The 17,643-nt window shown below is 40.4% G+C and overlaps 2 protein-coding genes across 2 annotated transcripts; both read left to right on the forward strand.

The window, feature by feature from the left end:
• The first annotated feature begins 568 nt into the window (after positions 1-568).
• On the forward strand, positions 569-4,704 carry LOC127812557 (uncharacterized). The gene is made up of 8 exons (XM_052352979.1): positions 569-940; positions 1,697-1,841; positions 1,931-2,099; positions 2,445-2,715; positions 2,987-3,252; positions 3,339-3,554; positions 3,887-3,995; positions 4,244-4,704. The coding sequence occupies exons 1-8, from the start codon at positions 790-792 to the stop codon at positions 4,294-4,296; spliced, it is 1,380 nt and encodes a 459-aa protein (XP_052208939.1). The 5' UTR covers positions 569-789; the 3' UTR covers positions 4,297-4,704.
• Positions 4,705-5,900: 1,196 nt separating this feature from the next.
• Positions 5,901-7,022, forward strand: LOC127813328 (mavicyanin). Its single transcript, XM_052354254.1, has 2 exons — positions 5,901-6,154; positions 6,425-7,022. Exons 1-2 carry the CDS (start codon positions 5,980-5,982, stop codon positions 6,811-6,813), a joined length of 564 nt encoding a protein of 187 aa, XP_052210214.1. The 5' UTR covers positions 5,901-5,979; the 3' UTR covers positions 6,814-7,022.
• Positions 7,023-17,643: the final 10,621 nt, after the last annotated feature.

The following is a 17,643-nucleotide window of genomic DNA, read 5'->3' on the forward strand; positions in this document are numbered from 1 at the left end:
CTCATTTGTCACTACATTCGGGTACTGATGCAGCGACTCTAGCTCACTTGACACTACACGCGGGCAGTGTAGCGCGTCGCTCCCTTCTGTCTCCCATTTCTCTTTCCTTTGTTAGTGCTTGAAGAGGCATTCATTACCTAGAAAGCAAGTTGCAATTGGGGTGGGGATTCAAAATACTTCATAACTAACCCCACCCCCGCGGCACAATTGGATGGCAAATGAGGGACTTGTTTGTCAGCATGGGTCCAATGTTTGGGAAGGATATTCGCTTTTTTTTAGAAGATGATCTTGATGGTGTTATTAGTGGATTTAATCTCAAACTTTGATCAGTCAGACACATTTTGTGGTTTATCTGATAGCAATACCGAGGGACCGAGGTTGTTATTTTCAGACTAAGTCAGGCATACCAGCTTTACTCATCAAATCAAATGATTTAGATAGATTTTTATAAAATTATCAAAAAAAAAAAATTAATGGAAAGTCAAGTGAATATTGTGGCCAATATTTACATAATTATCCCTAAAATGGTAGAGAAGAGCGGGTTCGGTAATAGGTTGATGATTATGCCGGGGAAAGTGATGGGAGGGAGCGAATGAATATGCATTGCATGCACATGGGGAAAGGCCACCTAGTAGTCCTTTTCAGGCTGATGATGGTGGGAAATCGCCATTTTCTAGTTTTAGATTAGATCAGATGCCTCTTGCTGCTACTGTTTACCCTTTTCCTCTTCCTCTTCTTCTTCTTCTCTCTTGATCTCTCTCGCTCGCTCGCTCGATTGATCGATTGAAAATGGAGTTGTTCTACTACGTGGTATTCGCGGGATTTGGCGCGGTGGTGGCCGCTCTGGAGCTCACCAAGACGGCCAGAGATCGAATCAACACTTCCACTGCTTTCAATTCCTTCAAAAACAACTACCTCCTTGTCTACTCTCTCATGATGGGTACTGCGCTCTCTATTTCTCCTTTCCGTTTCCGCAATGTCGCTTAATTTTTGCTCCTTGAGGTCATTTTCGATCTGGGTTTGTGCGGAGACTGGTTGGTAATGCCAATCTTGTCGATGTCTCTCTTGGATCTGGGCTCGAATTGGCGTGTCAATGGCTAATTGGGTCTTCTGAGGTTGAGTTTCTTGCTCCGGACCTCCGTTTTGTTGATGGAGAACTTTGGGAAAATTTGTTTAATGACATCTTCGGGGAGACGCTCTGAAAGACCTAATTGTGATAATGGATGAAATGCTGAAATCAATAGCATAATGGTTCTTTAGAGTTGGTTGAATAGAGTCTGTGTTGCCTCGTTTGTCCAAATTAATGAAAAAATACTCCCGCTACATTGTCAAAATTATTTAGTTCTGTTTTGCTTGTTAGCCATTTTCATTGATTCAGAGATCAGGCTATTTCTATCATGAATATGAGCCTATGAAAATCATACTAAAACTGAGTATCTGGGCCGTTTATCAATTTGGCTTTAGCAGATGTAAGGGTGTGTATTCACTTACTTGAGAGCCAGAAGAGTAAACTACTGGTGCAAGATTACCGTGTTCTCAGAGTAACAGGTCCATTGGGCCGGTGATCGTATATAATATGTTAAACATATAAACATGTTTCAATTGTGTTATTTATATTGTTAAAATATGCTTGAATTGATTTAAGTGGCTAATTTCATTGCCCGCCCTGGAGTTTCTGATATGGTTCCGGCAATAGCTGGTGATTGGTTACAGGGACCGTATGTCTACTACCTTTACAGTCAGTATGGTTTTGGCAAGGGGGAGATAGGGCAGCTGTTTATTGCTGGTTTTGGATCCTCTATGTTGTTTGGAACAATTGTTGGATCGCTGGCTGACAAACAGTAATACCTTATTTTCCTTTTTAGTCTGTATCTATATGACTGTTAATTGATTTATTGATTTTTGACGATACTCTTTCTGCCAAACTCAGAGGTCGTAAAAGGGCATGTATCACTTACTGCATAACATACATTCTGAGCTGCGTCACCAAACATTCCCCTCAATACAGAGTCTTAATGTTGGGACGTATATTGGGTGGGATTGCCACTTCGCTCCTTTTTTCTGCATTTGAATCATGGCTTGTTGCAGAACATAATAAGGTGAGTGGTCTATGTCTGCCACTGATCTGTATTACTTAGCATATTGGGAAGTAGATTGATTAAATGCAGAACCAAGCTAGCAGTTCTATTTACATGTTTCTGCAGAAAAATGGGTAACATAGTAATTTGACATCCTCTACATATTCCCAGTAGGTCAAGCTATCTAATTGTTTTATTGGAAAGTGTAATGTTTACATGAATTTGCTCCATTTATCAGTGTATTCCTTAAAAAAAAAAAAAAAAAACTCTTTGAGATCTACTTGGCATATGTCATGAATTCTCTGTTGATTCTGTCTTATCAGTTTAGTTGATTTCTTTGAGTTATGTACTCCTTGATGTGTGCAGAGGGGGTTTGATCAACAATGGTTGTCATTAACTTTCTCCAAGGCCATATTTCTTGGCAATGGCTTAGTTGCCATTTTATCGGGGTTGTTTGGGAATCTACTAGTGGATGCATTTGGCTTTGGCCCTGTAGCTCCATTTGATGCTGCTGCATGCTTTCTTGCAATTGGCATGGCAATTATATTGTCATCTTGGACTGAAAACTATGGAGACCCTTCAGAAAGCAAGGACTTGCTTACCCAGTTCAAGGGTGCTGCTGTGGCCATTGCAACTGGTTAATCCTCTGAATTTTTTTCCTTAGTTCTTTTTGTATTTTGTTTCTCCTCTGAACATTTTCTATTTTTTCAACTCCAATTTTACAATTAAACAGGCCCAAACATTTTTTGTTTCAAAAACCAATAGCATTCATTTCAAAAAAATTAGAAAATGTTCTCTAAAACTAAACAGGATCTTAACGTGCTTATTTTAAAAATTTTCACCTTTTACCTTCTTATTTCCTTTTTATATTTTGAGGAAACACTGACAATATATGGTGCGTGGACCAGATGAGAAAATTGCTCTGCTTGGTGCGATACAGTCCTTATTTGAAGGTTCAATGTATACATTTGTGTTCCTTTGGACCCCTGCTTTGAGTCCAAATGAAGAAGAGATTCCACATGGTTTCATTTTTGCTATATTCATGTTGGCTTCCATGCTGGGAAGCTCCATTGCATCTCGACTGATGGCCCACTCATCCCTCAGAGTTGAAAGCTACATGCAGATTGTCTTTGCAATCTCTGCTGCCTCACTGTTCATACCTGTTATAACAAATGTGTGGCAATCATAATTTATCTCTTTCCTGAAAATATTGAATTTAGTTAATCTTATTTAATGATGTTGACCTCAATTTGTGAGCAGTTCTTGGTGCCACCCTCTAATGTGAAAGGTGGAAGCATCTCATTCTCAGGATGTATCCAGCTTGTTGGCTTTTGTGTTTTTGAGGGCTGTGTCGGGATATTTTGGCCATCTATCATGAAGATGAGATCCCAATATATTCCTGAGGAAGCGCGAAGTACAATAATGAACTTTTTCCGCATTCCTCTAAACATGTTTGTGTGCATTGTGCTGTACAATGTGAGTAATTGCCCTTTGCCACATCTCTCTCTCTCTCTCTCTCTCTCTCTCTCTCTGATAGGACTTCTTTAGTAGGGATGCCTTGGAAATTTGTACTTGACAAGGAAGTGAGGAACTACATGTTGCTTAGTTGCATAAACCTTCAAATGATTACAAGCGAATGACTTAATGAGTTTTGTTGCCTTGTGAAATATGAACTCAATAGTCTTCAGGAGATGTTTCACTTGATGGGTTCTTATCCTTCTTTGTTTTATGGAATATATAACTGATGTTGAGTGGGAACAGGACATTGTAATCTTGTATCTTATCTGTGTCATTCTTGTATGGTGAAGGTCAACGCATTTCCCATCACAGTAATGTTTGGAATGTGTTCTATCTTCCTTTTCGTGGCATCTATCCTGCAAAGGCGCCTCTTGGTGATTTCAGAGAGCCAAAAATCAAGTAAGTTAAGTAATTCCCTCTATTATGCCATGTGCTTTTGTTTCGAACTTTAAAGTGCTTCCCTGAAATTGATTTGGGCTGCATGATATAATACCTCGACTCTGTCATTCTTGAAATCTGAGAAGACAACCAAATTCTTCTAGTCGTGTCAGTGTGCATTCATAAATGATTCTAACCTTTCAAATTAGTACATTCCATATCCTCTTATGTATGACTTCTAAATGTGAATCCGTGTTGTCTCCTATAAGACTGGACAGCACACAGGGAGAGGGAAATGGAGGCAGAGCCACTGAATATCTGATGCGTGGCTATGAAACATTCTGGGAACAAAAGCATGTGAAAGACGACTACCTTCTTTTGCTGAATGTTGGATCAGAATTGTTTTGGGCTCCATTGGCTGCGGTATGAGGAAAGAGGATCAAGCTATTTGTAAACAACCGAGAAAATTCGATTATGTTTGCAAAGAAGAAAATTAGTTTGTAGGAGAAGGATGAAAGCTATGCTTTAGACTAGTGTCTTTTTCCATTGCTGTAACTGGTGTAGCATTAATGCATGATGGGGTCACCCCTTATTGATGCCAATTCTAGGGTTTGATATTCTTTCTCTACATCCATTATCTATCTATCTATCTATAAATATATATATATATGTACTTGAAAACTTGGTATTAATCCAAGTCCTTGTGAAGGTTTCACACCTTCCTTGTCAATCTTCTATCTCTTTGTTCTTTTTCTGTTTTCATTTCCCTGTCTTGATGCTTTTAGCAGGTCTGTATGCAGGCAGCACCAGATTATTTTCATGTAATGGCAAAAGCACACTTCTCTGATGATTTTACCATGCATTAAATTCAACACTAATATGCAAATGAAGTTGGTGGCCTTGCAACTTTGGTAGTTTTGCTTTTGTCCATTTTGATTGGAAGCTAAACAAACTTAAGTTCACTAGGGTTGTACACAAGCTAGCTCACCAATTGTACCTATTTTCTTCTTCTCTCCATGTTCATTTAGTGGAAGTACAATGTGGGAATGGGAGGTGTTGAATGGTAAATAAAATTTTTTAAATTGAACTATCTTATTTCTTTCTAACCCATTTGGAACCAAATCAAATAAAAATAAGCCCAACTGACTAGAAAAAATGGGATTTCAAAGTTGATGAGAAAACATTAAAGGTGGTAGCCCACAAGCAATTGCTGTTAGTGATGAGGGAATGAGACAGAGTTATGGTGGCTGATTTTTCAACCACTGTTCGACTTCATGAATCATAGTAATAAATTCATCTGTCTGTCCCAGAACTCTCCATGTGCCTCTTCTCATGATGATCTGATAATGCATTCTAAACCCATATGCCATCATCATCCATGTTGAGTAGCACATCATCGCCCCACTGGCACATGTGCCATCATCATTATTATTATTACTATTATTAACCAAAAGTCATTCATCATCCACCTCTCCTTATGTCCCCCAATATATGATACAGTACATACCCACCTCTGTTTGACTCAATCCATCAAAATTTTCTCTTTTTAACTCCACTTGTGATGGGAGTAATTCTGTCAACATTTGCAATATTGAATGTGTTGTTTAAGGTCAGATTAAAAAGAGAGTCGTGTCAAGTAATTTATCTATAATTAATATAATATTTTTTTCATATTAAAACCCATCTCACTATAATAAAATTATTGCTTAAAATTGCTGTAGTAATAAAAACTGGCACTTGCTGTGATCCCTGCATCCAAAATTTTCATTTCTGCACTGTCACACACAACGGACTTCAGTTTTAAGGATTTTGAGTTTTGACCATAGTCAAAAGTCATACCCATAGGGCCATTATTGCAAGCTAGAGGGAGATTATGGTAAAATGGCCTCCAACTTGTCCTTTTATTCCTTGCCAATCTGTCTCCAGTCCATCCCCAATGTTATTTCTCCCTCTCCCCCATTCTCTCCCCAGTCCCCAGAGAGAGAGAGAGAGAGAGAGTTGAGAAATGGCTAAGCAGTTGCTGTATGTTTTCCTGCTTTTCCTTTTGATTCAAATCAAAGCTTTTTGCTACCAATACAAGGTTGGGGATTTAGATGGTTGGGGCATCCCCACTTCAGCAAATCCTCGTGTCTACACATTCTGGGCCAAGAATCACATCTTCAAGATTGGTGATTCCCTCTGTAAGTTCTCTTTCATTCATTCATTCGTCAAAGATGTGATTCAAGCTGACTCTTATCTTGTTAGTGCTAGACTGGAGAAACATAGGTCAGTTAAGTTAATCAGTCCCCATATCATCATTTGTCATGCATATCAAATGTAATAAGAGTGGCGGCCTGTTTATCGAAGCAGCCTCCCCTTAAATCTTAAGATGAAGAAGTCTGCCCAAGTCAACAAGATCTGTACCAATTCTGACTACTGCATCCATTGTCTCATGGTTATTGTTGAAACAGTGTTCTTGTACCCACCAAGCCAAGATTCAGTGATCCAAGTGACGGAGCAATCCTTCAACAGCTGCAACTTGGAGGATCCGATCCTGTACATGAACAATGGCAACTCCCTCTTCAACATAACCAAGCCCGGCGACTACTTCTTCACCAGCGGCGTCAAGGGCAACTGCGACAAGTCCCAGAAGCTCCGCATTTCCGTCCCCGGCGGCACAGCCTCCTCGGAATCCTCCGCCGCGGTTCCGGCCTCGGCGCCCTCGTATCCCACGGTGTTCGGGTCCATCCCGATGGCGCCCCTGTCTTCGCCGCCATCCTCGTCGGCGGTGGCTCGCCCGGTGGCCGCTGTTGGAATGGTGATTTGTGGGCTTGCCTTTCACTGGCGGAGCGTAATGTAGAGGGGAGTGGAATTTCAGATCTCGAAGAGGAGGAGGGGATACACACACAGTTGAGTTGATACGTTTGTTTGATTTGATTTGATTTATTGTAATTTGCTGTGAATTTCGGCATATTGTTTTAGGTGATCCGATCCTTGTAATTCTTTTTGGCCCAATTAAGAGAATAAGATGGTGGTGTTCTGAGTTCCATCGGAAAGAACCCAGAAAGAAAGAAAGAATAGGAAAACAATTTCTAAAAGCCAAACGAGCCCTTCCCCTCCCTTAATCATCTAACCCCTTTCCTTGATTTTTGAGAGAATATATATATATATATATATGGTAACTCTTATAGGAACCGAGACATAAAAAGACACCATGGCTCTCAAATAGGAACCGACACCATCTTTTTGCTGCCCAATGCACCAATTGAGCCTCACCAGTCCCAATTCTCGACTTCAAGGCAACAACAGCTACCTAGGTTTAAGGCAACAACACTGCCCTGCCGTCTCCGTATTGTCACCTGATCAGATGACACTTTAAAAAGCAGGACAATAACTTGGACAGTGAATTACCCGGTCATTCAACCTCATGGTTCATTGGCTTCTGCTCAGAGGCATATGCTGCCGCAGGAGCTCTGCCTTCCGAGAACTGCATAGCAGACGAATTTGATTCACCTCCCACAAATGGACTCCTCACATGAGCAGGAGGATTAGAGTCAACTTCCATTGCAGAAGCTCTTGGAGGTGATGGGGGTTGCACTAATCGTACTCCATTCAGTTGATTACCAAGTGATATCCACCTGATTAATTGATACATCGAACATATGAGTCATACAAAAAACTAAAGGAGACAGACGATACAGTTGCACAAAATACAAGGAAATGACAAAAGTACATGCAAATGAAAAATAAAGGGGCAATTTTAAAGTAAAAGCAATTCAATCAAGATTCCTTTTTTCTTTTCTTTTTGGTTTGGCCCCCAGGGGTGGCGGGCGCATTGTAGAAGAGTCTTTTATTTCACGTATAGCAGCCACCCAATGAAATCCAAGCTGCAAAGTAGGAGGAATGAAATCCTAAGAGTGGCAAATAAACCCAAGCAATAGGTTGGTTCTTAAAAATACTTCCAGCCATCATATTTCAATAGTGAAGGATCACTTCACTCAGAAAGAGGTAAAACAAATAGAGAGCAGACCACACTATGCAATTACATTCACAAATGGGATGGGGCAAAAAGTCTCTAAATTTCATATTCTTCTAAAACAGAAAAATAAGATACATGTGGATTAAGAAAACTTTACCTTGCATGAGCGTTATGCGTGCGAGCAAACAGTTCCAATTTTCTTGTCCTAGGACTTGCCCTCTCCAGCATGGGGTGCATCTGCAAAATGCATGCATATTAAGTCAACTTCACTTGAAAGAAAGTCAGGACTCTATTGGCGCAGAGAGTATACAACAGCAAGAAACAATAGTGATACACAATCCTCATAATGAAACAATTAAGGCACAGCCAGAAGCTACAAAGCAAGAAACGCATGCATGCCCCATCAGTATGCAATAATCTGCATTGCATTTTGACCAAGACAAAGAAAAAGCAGACAACCTAGAGAGAGTCCAGGGAATTGGCTAAAAGCTGTTTCAATCAAGGAGAGTGATAATCTCATCAGGCTTACGGCTTGTTTCTCGAACCTCAGCCACTATGACATCTGTATCAATATTCCTGTTTACTTCTGGATTACCCTTTATTCCAACAAGGCAATGCTCCTTGCTGTGATTAAGCCAATGCCCTGTCCGCCCGGTTCTGATTATTCGTTGAAGTTGATTGGTCTTCACCCATATAAGTTCCTCAATGCGTTTGGATCCCCAAAGCTCTAAACTGGAAATTGTACAAAAATATATATAAGCCTGCCACAGTAAAACATATAGCCACAGAGAGCAAATGGTCTAGGACTCAACTAAGTATTTAGTGCCAAATGATTCATGAATGAATATGGCTAAACTCTTGAACAACCACAAGAAGTAGATGATAGAGGGATATTGGAATTACTAATTAAGTCCTCAAATTAACAGCCTAGGGCTAATTCTCCCAGCTAAAAAATTATCCATTTAATAACTATAGGCTTATTCTAGAAGTCATTCGCATGATATGCATAAGATTTGTTAATGTTATTATTGTTGTACTTGTATGTATGCAAGTAAGGTTGATATTAATAAAGAAAACAGGAAACAGAGGCATCTGAGTTGTAAGAGAATCCAAACATGTTATTCTTACCACAAGAACTGCAATGCTGTAATCCTTAACCTTAAAGATTGTCAGACTAAACAAAAAGAAGTTGTTTAGGATGACAAGTGGCTCTGTTGACCAATTAATTAGCCAGGTTGAAGTGGTTCTTGAGTTGCAGAATTTAATTAGTTTTTCATTTATTTAATCCATTAAAATTGCAACAAACTTTCATTTGCTTAGAAAACAAATCTGAAGCAGATAATGGATGAAAGGAAAAGAATACAAAATAAACATAAACAGTCTAACAAGTGTGCACATTTGGTGAAACAAACATCCATGAAATATGCCATGTTAAATTTGGTTAGCACTCCCACTACAAATAAACTTAGTTTGGAGGTTAAAATGTTATGCAAGATATTTATAATTTATAATTGTTCCTTCATGTCCAAAGGGAGCGACCGGAGGCAGGATCGCAATGGTAGGGTGCGGGCTCCGGCGATGGGTCCGTTCGAGATGCGACTGGCACCTGCAAGCACTCCGACGCTTGAGTGAGTAGGAAAGTAAAGAAATGACAGTGTATCAGTAGATCAGAGGACAGAATATACCTTGACTCTGAAAAGAGCTAGTTGATATAGGAGGAGGAGATGTTCTCTTGCATGCATGCGTCGTGTGTCTGTAGGTGATGGACTGAGTATCCAGCGCCGGTGGAGGTTCCCAGATAGCAACATCAAATATGCCATGTTAAATTTGGTTAGCACTCCCACTACAAATAAACTTAGTTTGGAGGTTAAAATGTTATGCAGGATATTTATAGTTTATAATGATGATGATAATGGCCTTTGAAGAGTGATTGCCAAACCTGTATTTTAAATGGCACAGTCCTTGAAAGGAAGGAGACAAGAACGACTAGAAGCCTTTAGTAGCACATCATCATCTCCTGTGAATTACATGTAAATAAGCAAAACACTTTAAACCAATCACATTATGTCCTAACAAATAGTGAATCTACATAACGCCTTTTTTCATTATCATGAGAGATTAGCATTATCGCTATATCATTTCATTGACTAGAAAAGTTCTTAAATTCCATTCCAAAGAATTGGTTTTTTTTTTTTTTTTACTCAATTAACCCAAATTTCACAAGAAAATGCTCATATATAAATGTATTAAAATTCAAAACACACAGAAAGAGCAAGTGAAGTTAACATAGTCGGACTTGGGTTTTCTAAGGCCAAGACAAATTTTCTCAAGTGTGCCTTTTATACAAATTAAATAAAAAAATAAAAGTGATCAACTATTTAATTTTATTAAAATTATAAAAAATTACAAAAGATAAGGAAAAATACTTTGGGATCTCATTAAAACCTTGTTTGGGGAAAACTTAATGGGACAAAACCCCAAACGAAAGAAAAATGGTACCTCGCATTATAAACATTGCATTAAAAAACAAAAACTATATATTTGAGTCTACATACTTCCGCCCGAATCTCCGTAAGCATTCTTTGATTTGATCAATCTTCCTTTCATCCTCCACAATTAATTGAATCAAAAACAATCATCACATGTACCTACAAAATAAAAATAACAATGAAATCTCAACCACAAAACATAATTTAAAATGTCTTCTCGTTGCACTTTTAGATGCAAAATCATCAATTATACTACCATATTTAATGTTTTCTAATATATCATTTTTAATGCATAATATCACTAATCCATTTAGCCTATCTTGAGTCATATTTAATTTTTTATACACATATATACATAGGTTTAAAAGAAATTTTGGGCCCCTCAGTTGTGGGCCCCGGTTTGTAGCCCTGGCCCAAGGCCAGCTCTGGTGAAAAAAGTAAAGATGAAATCATGACAAGTTTTTGTTATGGTAAAAGGAACCATAAACAACACAACAAACATTATCCATCGTTTTTCCTTTTTAAAAACTTAGTGCACAAAAAATACTCTTGCTTTCCTATTAGATGTCTCTAAAACAAGATCTTAACAAAACACTTTGGATTAACCACTACCTTTGTAACAGAACAAATAAAAAACAAAACTAAAATTTATAAAGACGCACAACAACTCGACAACAATCTTTTTGAGATAAATTAGAATGGCAATGGGGAAGGGGTTTGGACTAAAGAACCCCATCTCCATCATTAAAAAAGGCAAAAGCAACTGAAAAACACGAGAAGCAGCAGCAAGTACTAACAAGACATAAACAACTGACCTCACAAAACTAGTTTGAGAGTCGGGATTTACCAAGCTAAGGGAGGATTTCAAAAAATAATTTGAACTTCGCTGGTTGCACAGAGGGCCGCCAGTTAGAAGAATCTACAAATGTCGCCTGCTAATCGTAGGGTTTTTAGACTTCGATTTCAAAGAGAGTTGCGCCCGCACACAAAGCACAAAAAAGAGAAGAAATGGTTGAAGTAGAGATCGAACGATTGAGTTTCTCAATTCCCTTGTGTATTGTCATGATGTACATGTGGCCTATATATATATATATATTTGGAAGTCAAGATTTAGTGGCCTGAAATCAATAATTTTAGATTGGGTAAATTATATTAACACTTTTGATATTTAATAAAAAGATAAAGACTATAATACTCAAGGAATTCTAAAGGACTCAAAGGCAAATTACCTTGGGGGCAAAAATGGAATTTAAGGATAAATGAAGGGTATAACGGTAATTTATTACCGTATAGATGACTGAATCGACTACCGGGAGTACCCTGGAGCCAAGATGCCAAAGAAAAATGATGTGGCATTAACGAACACCCAGAAATAGGATTTATGGTGCAGAAACAAATCGGATCGGGAACAATTTTTGGTACAGCAAAATAACACCTGCCAATTAGGTTGCAATATCGAATTGTTATAGACAACTTTCGCGAAGTCAACATAAGCTTGAAGGGGCTTCGATTTTTCATAAGAGTGTCAGGCTTGAGCTTCAAATAAGAGTGTCACAACAGCTACAAGCCGGTCACTTACTGGAAGATGGGCTAGGAGGATGGATGCATTTTTGGCACCAAAAATGCTGTGAATGGTAGCAAAATAAGTGGATTCTTCCTCATGACAGAAATAAGGAACAAAGATACAGTGTGGAGAACATTGTCTCCTCAAAACTCGGCAGGCACCGCATCGAAACGGGTTGAACCTTGGCAAAATAGATCTAGGTTTTGGCTTAGATTTGGACAAATCAGATATGGGTCATATCTAATTAGATGGGTCAAGTCAGATATGGGTCAGATCTAATTAGATGGGTCAAATTAGATATGGGTCAAATATAATGGGTTAAATCAAGGATAGGTCAAACTTGAAGCAGATCAAGTCAGGTCGAGTTGGATCAATCGAGATCTGGCAGCAGCGGCAAGGATGCCGATGGCGCGATGGCGGCCGAAGGAAGCCAGGCCAGGGCCGGTGGCTACGCGAGGGAGTTGGCAGCGGTGGGGGGGCTGGATCTGGCCGACGGAGGGTCATTTGGGCCATCGAAGATGGCGATCGGGGACTGAGGGTGTGGAGAAGCCGCACGGTGGCTCGTGGCCGATGGCGAAGCAGGCACTGGAAGTGGTTGCAGAGGGGGCAGCGGCGACTGTCGGAGATGGTGGCGACGTTGGAAGGTGGCGGCGGTCGATGGCTGTTCGCGTGCAGAGTCAGCAGAGGAAGGAAGGAAAGAAGAAGAAGAAAAGAAAAAGAAAAAAAAAGGGAAAAAAAATGTAGAGATTTTTTTTGGAAAGATGTGTGTTATTATTCCAGAGATTTTGGCAAAAAAAAAAAAAAAATTCGGACACGCAAAAGTTGAGTTCGGGGCTTTTCGAGTAATTATAAGTCCCGACCCTATGTTTCGAAACATGGAGCAACGTAGGAGTCGAAATAAAATTTTGGGGAAATCAGGTTTCAAAAAAAATGTTTTGGCAAGCTGTTGTCAGAAGGTCGTGATTTGACATTTTGGAATAGTTATGCCTATAATAGGACTCGTGAGAAGAGTTTAATAAGAATAATCTGCCGGGTGCAATGAGAGTTTGAGATAGCTCAAAGGATCGGGTTGCGTGTTAATGCAACATGACCAAATGATTACGTGTAGATTACACCAAGGCACAAAGAAAACTACTCGATATATGACTTTGGAACTAACATTTAGGGTGTGTGCTCTTAAGGTTATAGAGACACTACCAAAATGATGGGACAATTGATGTGCTCACAAACCTCTAGGAGCTTGAGGTACGGGTTCTCGTAGAAGGAGCTAAACGAGTGGTAGCGATGCCGGATAGAGTTCTTTGAGGATTACGACTGCACTACTTCGTATCACCTGGGACATGGCCGTGAAGTGCCGACACATGACCTGGGTGGATAGCTGTGAGTGTTAGATGTTAGAGGCTTGTTGGCTTGCTGGCTATGAGCGTAGTGCCAAATGGATTGTTTGTCTTTATCACTGGCTTAACAGTTTACCTGGATCTGATGAACGAGATACGAAAAGCATGTGTGATTGATGAGTGTTATTGTCTATAATTGATGATTGTGGTCAGCCCAAGGGTTACGATTTTCGAGATGTAAGATGGCATTCTTAAAAGTTTCGGGGTAGGATGTGCGTGCCTAAGATGTTGGAAGATATGTGGTCGTCTGTAAAGAGACACAACAGGAAATTATGTAAATAATACTACATGCTTGCAGGCATGGGACGTGTAAGGAATGCAAACTGAAGTGTTTGCCAAAGGACCAAATGGATATTTAATCAGAAGGGTTCAGGTAATGAGTTATGTATTGTCTTAAGTTACCGTAACAGTTAGATGAAAATTTTGAGGCCGAAATTTCTTTAAGGAGGGGTGAATGTAATACCCGAGGAATTCTAAAGGACTCAAAGGCAAATTACCTTGGAGGCAAAAATGGAATTTAAGGATAAATGAAGGGTATAGCGGTAATTTATTACCGTATAGATGACTGAATCGACTGCCGGGAGTACCTTGGAACCAAGATGTCAAAGAAAAATGATGTGGCATTAACAAACACCCCGAGATAGGATTTATGGTGCATAAAGAAATCGGATCGGGAACAGTTTTCGGTACAGCAAAATAGCAGCTACCAATTAGATTGCAATACCAAATTGTTATAGACGACTTCCGCGAAGTCAATAGAAGCTTGAGGGGGCTTTGGTTTTTCATAAGGAATAACCCTTTAGTGGTTTCAGGAAGAAACGAATGAGTTTAGGGCCAAAACGAAGATTCAAGCCTAAGTATAGTTTTCGAAATTGCTAGAGGGAGGCCGAAACGATATTTTTCGGGAATCCTCAAGGGTCAAAATGATGTTTTAGGACTTGAGAGACTTATAGGCAATTATCAAAAGTCAAGGGCCTTGGTGAAAGAGGGCCAAAATGAGAAAACCAAAATCAGTGGGGTACAAGTGCAAAAACTCAAAAATGGCAGCATGGGCAAATCTGACTAGCACATGGCCGGTCGGCCATGGCCGATTTTGGCCATCTGAAGCATTGGGCTAGCACGAGGGGTGGTCAGGGATCACGTAGGTGTGATCATTAGTTGACAAAGGCCACCGTAGTGGCCGAAAATTAAAGAAAAAACCAACCAGAAAGCTGGTCGAAATTATCGTGCCTGCAAATGGCCATTTTGGTCGATAGGGGTCGTTCAAGGCTGATCTAGGGGAGTTGGAGACTCTTAAGGGGATGGGTCAAGTGGCCAAAGGGGTTTCGAAGCTCGGTTTTCGCCTATAAATAGCACACGAAGTGGCTGAAAGTTTTCAAGTTTAAAGCTCCAAATCGAGAGCTTTAACGAACGAATTGGGCAATGGGAATAAGGGGCTTTTGTTTCCCATGCCCTAAGGATCAATTTTGGAGAATTTGGGCCATTTTCATGGTCGTTTGAAGATGTTTCGAAGCCTCGCCGGAGTTGGAGGTGGACGGCCAAGCCGAAGCTTTGGCCTGTCCGTTGAGGCCTTTCCCGAGCTTCTTTCAAGCTCCAAGGCATACCAAAAGGATCGACTAGAAGAGGGGAAGCAGCTGGTGGTGTCAGCCCGGATCGCCAGTGTCGCCATCGTCGAAGAAAACGACTGGCGCGTGCCAATCACGCGCTGGTGCTTCACGCGCGCCACTTGCCCTAGGCGCGTGCAGGCGCGTGTGGGCGCGTGGGCTGCTGGAAAAATTGGAAAAAAAATGCAAAAAAATAGAGAAAAATATTTTATAGAGGTACGTGCAAAAATATATGGGTTTGAGATTCTCGATATCTCGGTTTTAACACCAAAGAGCCTCATTTTACGTGAAAACGCAACATTCGCATAAGTCTAATATTTTTCCCTTGAATTTTATAACCTATTAATGATTTGTTGTAAAATTAGATTTGAGAAAATAGTCCCGATGTATTTATTGGAATTTTTGAAAATGAAAAATGAGATAAAATGAAGGAAAAATGAAATAAATGGAATATTGAGGATATTTAGTGATTAAAATATCATTTTGATGATTGAGGTGATCGAGACGATGTGATTGGCGCAACTTTTGAGAGTTGGCACGAGAATCAAGGTCAGACAGGCATATCGAGGGGATGCGCGTTTTTCGACGTGTCTTGATTTTTGAGCTGTAACACCCCGTCCTAGACAGGCATGTCACTATAAGGAAACTCCCGGGGTTTCTTTTTTTTTTTTCCTCCAAGTCCGTTCCTTGCGGCGCCATGAGCACAATCTTCACATGCAGATGAAACATTCGTCGCAAATCTACAGCCGACACCCGCAGTGATTCAAGAACAATCTTCACATGCAGATATAAACCCCAAGAATCCCAGTCTTGCTCGTTTAATTAATAACAACATAATCATAACTGAACGAGACGTTATAAACACAGCGGAATACTTAATCATCAAAATGTCATGGTCTACCACGTGTTACACACAAGATGTTCCCACACCGATATATATATACAACACCGATATACAACATCGATACTAGCGATTACAACACCGTCAAGCGATCACTCATACATATAACATAGTGAATATTAGTGCTTCCAAAATAATACAACAACCATCAAATAAACACCACTGGCTCACCGGCCGTGTCCTCGACCTCGCAGTTGTCCCTGACTGGAACGTTGAATGTTCCAGGGGCATAACCCATGTTAGATGATAAACCATCTAAGTGAAGGCATGAAACAGTTTATACAATACATGAAAGACACACGAGCATGGCATACAGATCGACAACATGCAAGACTCGTCAAACTTGAGAAATTTCCCTGACATACTTAATCCCCGGGTGCCCTACCGTGTCACTTGGTTACCAGTCCCGGATGCCCTACCGTGTCATCCGATCACCAGTACTGGCCCCAGGTGCCCTACCGTGTCACTCGATCACCAGGACTAATCGTGTCCCATTCCCAAGAAGACCCCGTCCCGCCCCGTATGAACCCAACAATGCAGTGAAACTTGACCCCAAACGATATGAAAATTCACACGCCATGCACCAACATTTTAAAGTAAATCAGTTAATGCAATGCAGCGAATGTCGACACAGTGTTCATAAGTAAAAGCCTGGTAAAACAATCTAAGTCTAGGAGGGCGAAACCGCTCGCTAGAACTCACCACAAGCATTTAAAAACACTTCCAAGACAAGGTAAAGCTAAAATCAAACTACTCACCTCAATTCGGAAAAGTCTGGATTTCGCCTCAAAAAACGTGCCACAACTTGAAAATCACGTAATCCTTCTTCCAATGACCCAATTGACTCCTATTTCACCATTCAAGACCTTTGGAATCAACGTTTCTATTTTTCCATAATTTTCTCTATTTTTATTTATTTTTCAAGCATTTATACCTTCGGAAATTCATTAAAAATACCTAACATCAACTTTTACAAAATATTTTCCATGATAATTCCTAAAATAATTCTACCTAAATTCTGAAATTAAAAACACACAAAAACTCTACCTCACGCGCCCTCACGCGCCACCCCGAGGTCCTGCGAGTGGGAGCCACGTGCCGCCGCACAGTCTTCTTCTCCGGCCTTCTTCTTCGGCTCCGGCGACCTCCAACGCTCCAAATTTCTACAGGGTCTTGTAGATCTCTTCAAGGCGACCCCAATGGACCCTTTACTCGTCGAAAAAAGTGGCCGGATGTGGGTTTAAAACCCAGTTGCAGGTCGCGGCATCGGCAAGCCCGATTTTCCGGCCAACTCCAAAATCACCCACTTATCCTACACCAATCGACTCCAAATGCTCCAGAAATGACCCTCTCGACCTAAGGAACAAAAACCTCTTATCCCTCAAGCTTGATTCAAGCAAAAACACAAGAAATTTTGGCCGTTTTTGTTTTTGACACCCTCGACCGAGAACCCCCTTTTATACTTGATTTTTACCCGATTCACCACTCTATCTTGCTCGTCCTTATCTTTTAAGCCCAGATCTAGCCTCTAAACCAATCGAGAAACACCAAATCAAGAGCTAGAATCCTCGAAAGATTTGGCCAAATCGGAAATCTTTTTGGCCATCATTTCCGATCAAATCCAACCATTTTTCGGCCAATGGAAGCTCCCATCGAGCTCATCATCGTTTGGAGGCTAGCCTAGAGCCTCTGGGCGACCTTCCCGATGCCCCAGAAGTGACCGCCGGCGGCCACAGGCGGCCGGTCGGTTTCACAT

Source organism: Diospyros lotus, chromosome 11 (genome assembly GCF_014633365.1).
Source record: "Diospyros lotus cultivar Yz01 chromosome 11, ASM1463336v1, whole genome shotgun sequence".
Taxonomy (NCBI): Eukaryota; Viridiplantae; Streptophyta; class Magnoliopsida; order Ericales; family Ebenaceae; genus Diospyros; species Diospyros lotus.

What these genes read in the sequence shown, in the direction of transcription:
- LOC127813328 (XM_052354254.1), top strand. Translation starts at nt 5,980, where the DNA reads ATGGCTAAGCAGTTGCTGTATGTTTTCCTGCTTTTCCTTTTGATTCAA. An exon ending in CAAGATTGGTGATTCCCTCT is followed by an intron (nt 6,155 to 6,424) that starts GTAAGTTCTCTT and finishes TTGTTGAAACAG; the next exon opens with TGTTCTTGTACCCACCAAGC.
- LOC127812557 (XM_052352979.1), top strand. Translation starts at nt 790, where the DNA reads ATGGAGTTGTTCTACTACGTGGTATTCGCGGGATTTGGCGCGGTGGTG. An exon ending in TGTCTACTCTCTCATGATGG is followed by an intron (nt 941 to 1,696) that starts GTACTGCGCTCT and finishes TTCCGGCAATAG; the next exon opens with CTGGTGATTGGTTACAGGGA. An exon ending in TCATACCTGTTATAACAAAT is followed by an intron (nt 3,253 to 3,338) that starts GTGTGGCAATCA and finishes ATTTGTGAGCAG; the next exon opens with TTCTTGGTGCCACCCTCTAA.